This window comes from Zootermopsis nevadensis, unplaced genomic scaffold, assembly GCF_977971745.1.
Source record: "Zootermopsis nevadensis isolate Lab colony 2312 unplaced genomic scaffold, Znev_1.0 Znev_ptg000007l, whole genome shotgun sequence".
In the NCBI taxonomy this organism is placed as follows: Eukaryota; Metazoa; Arthropoda; class Insecta; order Blattodea; family Termopsidae; genus Zootermopsis; species Zootermopsis nevadensis.
The window spans coordinates 10,967,055-10,974,580 of NW_028259139.1; the positions used below are offsets into that span (position 1 = coordinate 10,967,055).

Genomic DNA, 7,526 nt, shown 5'->3' on the forward strand with positions numbered 1-7,526 from the left:
GGACTGGTAGGTAAATTTATGTGGAACATATTTGTATCTTATCTTAATTTAAAGATTTTAACAGAAAATTATTTTTGAAGTTTGAAATGGAACGTTTTTCACTCTGAAGTGCTACTACCACATAGATGTCCAGCACAACACTTTTAATAGACAAACTCTTTATTTTCCACATAATAGGCAGATAGATTGAGACATTTGTCTCATTGACATACTATTTCATTCCTGCCGATAGGAAATCAAGGATTGGTGTTTGCATGATTAGGCACACCTTGGCTTTTCACCATCATTGTACCAAAAGTATTTTCATTTGAAGGCCTTTTTCAGTAGTCTGATGAAGTAATATTCACTTTCATAAGGTCAAGGCTGTATGTTGGATGGGCAAGATGTGTAATCACAGAGAAACTGACTAAGAAATACTGTGTCACTACACTGGCTGTATCGCTGTCTGTATAGTTATGGAGGAACATTTTCTGTTAGTGAGACAGGTGTTTCATCCAGATAGTGCCCTTCATGTACTGCAGTGTTGTGCAGTAGTGATCAGTATTAATTTTTTCTCCATTGTCAAGGACCTTCATGAGAGGAATGCTATTGATTCCCCCCTCCCCCTTTTGGGTGAGATGTGGTGCATTTTCACTCATTTGATGATGCAGTAAAGTGATGAACCCATTTTTAATCACCGTTGACTACTGAACACTGGAAGATGGTTGTTGACGGCATTTTGGGATGTGCAGGTTATTGTCATCATTTGATTATTGAACACATTAGTTATCCTGTTAGACATTTGTGTTGAAGTAATGAATGCAAGTGTAACACCCTCCATATCTGAAGAGTAAGCACGCTGTGCCTGAAATTTTAATATTGTGTTACAGATGTGGTTATATGGAAATATGACTCGCAGTTAATAGTAATAGTGTTCAGAATATATTATATTCTGGATGTGTATTTCAAGTATTAGTCACTTATTTTTAAATCACTTATGAACGTAAGTAATATTGTCACCTGATTGTTAAAAGAGTAACACATTTGTGAATATGCAGTAATCACATTACCTGGTGACTTTTTCCATCACCAAAATCTAGATGTTTCAGTAATTAACAGATTTGATGTTATAGGTTTCTTTCTAGAAAAGCTGATACTAAACTATAGTTATAGTTAAGAAATTCTCCACTTTCTAAAAAAACAAAAGGTTAATTACCGTGTTCACAGGACCCCACCACTGGACCTTTCAGCCAGCTGAATCCTGTCCACCCTCTGTTCCCTTAGGGTCCATTTTTAATATTATCTTCATTTATGGCCTTCCCAAGGTGTCTCTTCTGTCAGGTTTTCCTACTACACTTTTGTATGCACTGCTCATCTGTCCCATTGTACTCTTCATCTGATGTGTTAAGGACAATGACATTGAGATTGAGGATGGACTGGAAGCATTACCGTCATGCTTCCTACATGCCTCCATGGCATGATGCTTGGGCAGAAGGGAACGTTTCAGTAATTACGTTTACTTTATTTAAATCTGTATTTTGTCCTGAGCAAATGACACTGGTTTTCAAGGCACTGTAGTCCACAGAAGTTAAATGAAGAACATACAATCCTGAACAGATTATGATCTTCAATGATGATTCCTGAGCAGTGAAAAGAATCACACTGGTCTTGTCAGCATTTATATTTATGCTATTTACATTTTGTTTGAAATTTGAATGTCTTGTTGAATCCAGGAAATAAATGTTCTCATAGGGTAACACAAAATTTAAATTTATTTTGTTTGAATCTGCATTATACTGCTCCTGAAGTGACAATGTCAGGCAAACATAATATGTACAATGTTTACAAGAAGTCTGCCAGTCGAGGCCCTCTACAACAGATCATGCCTTATCTTACTTAAACTGAGCTATAATGGCAGCTTAGTGATGAATGGTTGTAAATTTGACTGCTACCAAGTTTGAGCCTGTTATATTTTCTGATTGGTGGAAGAATGAGGGCGTGGGACAATCAGGCAAGAGGGGAAATGGTACAAGCCAATAGGGAGTCTCCATACAAAAGTCAAAGAGTGTTGACTGCACAGTTAGTGAGAGAATGGTGCATACACCTGATGTTTTTGGGGCAGGTTATATCCATGTTTGGCAAAGAAAATGAGAGCTTTTTTGGCAGGCAGGAAGCCCACTGCCTTGACATTGTATTTGGGTAGTACCCTGCTGTTGCCACTGAAGTTAGATCCTCTCTGCACGACGGTGGAGCTCGCTTAGGTGGATTGAGTATCCAGAAAATCCATAAATTTTGCTGTAACCACTGTCTCAGAGGGTGTTATGAAGGAATTTTAGTTTGAATGGAAGAATGTCAGAATCACAGATAGCCTTTGCCATGTGAGCCAGGGTGGACAGCACAATCATCACCTGGCAATGGTGATGAGATGTGGCATTCAGATAGAGGGTTTCCTGTATACTCTATATCCTTTCATGAGGTCTCCCATGAACATCATAATTCAGGAAGGAAATGTGGCCATCTCAGCCTCCATGGTGAAGGTGAAGGTGATCTGGAAACATGGGCAGGAGAAACTGGATGAGTTCTTACTGCACTTCAGCAGCATCCCCACACCAATGAACAATTAACCATGGAGGCTGAGAGGCTTGAACAGATGGCCATATTCCATTCCTGGAAAAAGGAGACGTGACAGCTCTTTGGGACAAGACGTCCACATACCCTCTGCTTCCACTTTGGATCACAGGGCCAAGGCTGTCTTTTGGTTGTAGCACCATCTAGTCTGGTAGAAGTTTACCAACGTCTCAGATGTCCTTGCTGCCCTGATGATGGAGGTAAGGACCTCTGAAACATTGGTAAACTTCTATCAGACTAGATGGTGCTACAACCCAGAAGACAGCCATCTTCATACTCACTGTCACGAGAACCTCAAATCCTACTTAATAAATCTTCCTAAAGAACACTTCCTGGGACACCGGTTACAGCAAATGGCAGATTCTCCAGTCTCTTAGTTTAACTAAGAGAGCTGCACCACATTCAACCCAGGTAAGTCAAGATGGTGGGCCTCCTGCCAAGAAGGCTCTCCAAGAGCATGGCCCACTTCAGAATAGAGTTCTTCCTGTCCATGATGGAAATTTCTTAGCCCTTGCTTACTGTCATATGCATCATTATTATGCAGTAAGGGTTCTTCTGCTTTTCTCTTACATTGTCTTACAGTTCTCTTCTTACAGTTTCTTTCAAAGCTTCAATACGAGAATGGATATTACTTTCAATTTTCCTGTTGTTTTCTTCCTTGTCTTCATTTTGTGAAGACCTGAAGCTGCGACCATGTCTGTTGATAATGGTATCATCTTTAATCTTTCTTGGGAAATGTGTTTCCCCTTCAGAATCTCTTTCTTCAGAATAGAGCTCTTTTCTTATAGCTTCTCTCAAAACTTCGATGAGAGACTGAATGTGACTTTCAATTTTCCTGTTATTTTCTGTCTCATCCTTTCTTGGGAATTGTTTTTCCCTGTCACGATCTCTTTCTTCAGAATAGAGTTCATCTTGTCCAAGCTGGAAACTTCTTGGCCCTTGCTTACTGTAATATGCATCGTTCTTATATGATAGGGGTTCTTCTGCTTTCCTCTTATGTTGTCCATTTTCGTTCCTTCTTGTCATTTCCCCTCTGGCAAGCTCTTTTCTTACAGTTTCTTTCAAAGCTTCAATACGAGACTGAATGTTACTTTCAATTTTCCTGTTGTTTTCTTCCTCATCTTCATTTTGAGAAGACCTGAAGTTGCGACCATGTTTGTTGATAATGGTATCATCTTTAATATTTCTTGGGAATGGTGTTTCCCTTCCAGAATTGAGCTCTTTTCTCACAGCATCTTTCAAAGCTTCAATACGAGACTGAATGTTACTTTCAATTTTCCTGTTGTTTTCTTCCTCGTCTTCATTTTGAGAAGACCTGAAGTTGCGACCATGTCTGTTGATAATGGTATCATCTTTAATCTTTCTTGGGAATGGTGTTTCCCTTTCAGAATACCTTTCTTCAGGATAGAGTTTGTCTTGTCCATTATCAAAACTGTGCTGTAGAGTGTCATATTTAGCACCATTCAAAGTTTCAGACACTGGCCAATGTCCTCTGTAATGAGCAGGTCTATTTATTCTGTGAACAGAAACCACATGATCAGATGATTTTAATTAGTGCTTGTGTCATCCATTATTATTGACAGCTTTGGGTGGGACAAGCAAGGATATGATGGTAATGCAAAACTATGATCAATTCAAAAACAGTTTTACCTTTGACTCAGAATGTTTTTGCACATGTCCAATAAGTGAGAACATATAGCTCAGTTTCACCAAATGCATTGTTTATTTTTTTTTTTCATCCTTTGTTCATCTTAACTTTAATTATTTGCTTGTACAAATCAATGTTGTGGAGGTAAGAAAAGAAGCAGATACTAGGAAAAGTAATGTAACAGTACTATGTAATATTTCTTAACATAAACAGCACAAAAATAATTTTTATCTTGAAGACAAAGATTTTAATCAGATCTGTATCTTATTTCATTTACCATTTCCTCTACATTCACTTATATTGAAAAAAATTGGTTCAGCTTCATGTGAAATGGATTCATAAAGACCGACAGACATAACTTAAGTGCAGTAAACACACAAAATGTTTAGTTCCTTTAATCTTGCAATCATACTAGATAATAATCTTTCAGCATTCCTATACTCATATCTGTTATAGTACGTTGCAATCCGGGAGAAAATCCTTTTGCCAAGGACAGCAGTCAGTAGGCTGGTTAGGTTATTTTAATAATTTATGACCTACAGGTTCCTTAATTATTATTCCCATTTGATAAAACTATAATCATTCTTCAATGATGATTAGATCACATTGTTACCCAAATTTTTGACATTTATTTTGCTGTATTATGTGAGTTATTACCAAAAAGGCATGTCAGGTGGTTATAATGTATTAGCATAATAAGCAGACAGGTTAGTCATATCATGGGGCCACTGAATTCTTTAGCCAAATTAAATGTAACTTGCTAAAATGGCTATAGATTTTGTTGCACTAAACAAAAGTGCCTTTTGCTGCAGTCATGTTTTCTGAGTTAGCCATCACATTTATATAACTTAACAGTACTATTACTCATGTCCCTTAAAATACAGATGGTACTAAAATGTCTTAATTTGAATAAAACAATTTAACAATTTGTCATTTTTAAAGAACAATACTTCTGATATTTTAGGTTCTTACATCAACAAAGAGTAATGGGTGAATAATATGACAACAAGCATTTCAGCATAAAGGCTTTGATGCATAAAATGAACCCATGTGTTTTGTCATCCATAAACTGTACAACATCAATACATACATACACACATATGCACACCTAACTAAGTAGATGGCTTACAAAACCTGAAGGTTCATCACTGAATTAACCAAAGCCCTCCACTGGACCCTGTCCTGGGCCAACAAAATCCAGTCTCCTTCAACTCCTATCTCTGATAGATCCCACCTGATATTATCCTCCTATCTATGTCTCCCCAGAGGTCTCTTCCCCTCAGACTTCCCGACCAATACCCGATAAACATATCTTGCCCCATCCACATGACACATGACCCACCCATCTCATTCTTCTTGACTTAATGACCCTGACAATATTGGGGGAGGAATACAAATTTTAAAGCTCATCATTATGCAGTTTTCTCCATACCCCATCCTCTTCTCTCCTAGGCCCAAATATCCTCCTCAACACCCTATTCTCAAACACCTGCAATCTATGTTCCTCCCTCAGAGTGAGAGACCATGTTTCGCACCTATACAAAACAACAGGCAGAGTTATTGTTTTGTATGTTTTAATCTTCAGGTTCTTAGATATCAGGAGGCAAGCATTTCCAGAATTTGGTCTCCTCTTAACTTCCTCATGAATATCATTTATGCACACCTATGTGAATGTTATATAGTAGTCACAGTAACTGTTTTCTAACATGTATTAAAAAAAGACCTGGTGCTTTAGTAAGTAGTTTTGGAAGAGTAGCCCTAGATACAATATCAGTTGCTCATGAGAACAACATTAATGATAGTTTGTTGGTGTGTTCCCAGTCATTCTTAAACAGTGAAGGGCGTAAGTACTGACTAATTGTCATTCTTCTTACCACAGTCTCATTCCACTATTCCTAATTAGCCTATTAATACGGTGGCTGTGTATGAAATCATTACAATATTACTCCTGGACTGCGATGGGCAGTCCAGATGGGTCATGTTTGAACAACTTGTTGCAGACATGCAGGAAATGTAGTCAATATATAACAGCTTTTCTCGTACTCATAAAGCGTCGTTATAATTATCGTATTAAAATTTGTTTTATAATATTACTAATACCGCTTCATACAAAATTCTTGAACGTAAATACGCATTCCGTGCTATCACAGCTAGTCAGCCGAGCTCAAACGTTTCCATTGAAATGCAATAATGGCTTTAATGTTGCTTTATGGAAACAATGCACTCAAAACAAACTTGGGTTTTCAATCTGTAAATAGCTCATGATAAGCCATCTAATACTTGTTAAAGCATACATTTTTAAGTTCCTCAGTAGGTGCTCATTATGCTAAGACATAAATTTTCATATGTCTTACATGCGCAGTTCGCCATGTTGACTATCTATAACCAGCTTGCGTTACAAGCCCTTACAAATCTTTCTAATCCACGATTGGGATAACGTAAATATAGTATGTAATAGTTTGTTCATTTGAGAAGTGATCAAATTACAATTACAAATAAATCATTATGGACTCCCTGTGGTGGTTATGTATAACATAACTACGTATATAACATTAGGAGAGAAGACGACGGGGTCTAGAGAAAACTACATAATGACGACCTTAAAAATTTATACTCCTACTCCAGGATTGTCAGGGTGAATAATGAGATGGGCGGGGTATGTGGGGGGCATGGATGGGACAAGAGGTGTGCACCAAGTATTGGTTGGGAAGCCTGAGGGGAAGAGACCGCTGGGAGACCTAGACGTAGATGGGAGGATAATCTATGGGAGATACGAGTTGAAGGAGACTGGATTTTGTTGGCCCAGGACAGGGTCCAGTGGAGGGCTTTGGTTTAATTCGGTGATGAACCTTCGGGTTCGGTAAGTCATCTAGTTAGTTATTTATGAATATAACATATTTTTAAAAATTAAAAACTATGAATGTTTTAAAATTACGTGACTTACAATGTTTCTTCTGGGTGGCGGTAGACATTCCGGATGTATCCCGAGTCAACATGTTGCAGACTTGCAATGAATGCAAATAATGTAAACATTATTGCTTTCTTCATTGTAATATCACAAATACAAAATCCTTTTATATTATACTTTTACGTATACCACTTTACACAAAGTTCTTGAACCCTGTGGATGATTCTATACTACAACAACACGTTTATTGCAGTAATACGTTTCCATGGAAACACAATAATGACTTTAATTCTGCGTTGTGTAAACAATTGCAGACAATAATAAACATGTAAACAATAGGTTCAAACAAAATTGTCATGGATT

At 37.6% G+C, this 7,526-nt stretch overlaps 1 protein-coding gene across 2 annotated transcripts; it reads right to left on the minus strand.

The window, feature by feature from the left end:
• Positions 1–1,733: 1,733 nt before the first annotated feature.
• On the minus strand, positions 1,734–7,525 carry LOC110826787 (uncharacterized). Of its 2 annotated transcripts, none has more exons than XM_022057774.2 (2): positions 7,200–7,525; positions 1,734–4,123 (listed from the first exon to the last, which is right to left on the minus strand). In XM_022057774.2, exons 1-2 carry the CDS (start codon positions 7,301–7,303, stop codon positions 3,184–3,186), a joined length of 1,044 nt encoding a protein of 347 aa, XP_021913466.2. In that variant the 5' UTR covers positions 7,304–7,525; the 3' UTR covers positions 1,734–3,183. The 2 variants fall into 2 exon arrangements, with proteins under 2 accessions (XP_021913466.2, XP_087200396.1); XM_087344270.1 differs by lacking the exon at positions 7,200–7,525 and adding an exon at positions 4,258–5,308.
• Between the last annotated feature and the right edge of the window lies 1 nt (position 7,526).

Bases quoted from the DNA above. Each gene is read 5' to 3' on its own strand.
- LOC110826787 (XM_022057774.2), bottom strand. From the start codon at position 7,303: ATGAAGAAAGCAATAATGTTTACATTATTTGCATTCATTGCAAGTCTG. The intron at 4,124-7,199 runs GTAAGTCACGTA...TTCTGTTCACAG, and splicing joins CGCCACCCAGAAGAAACATT to AATAAATAGACCTGCTCATT.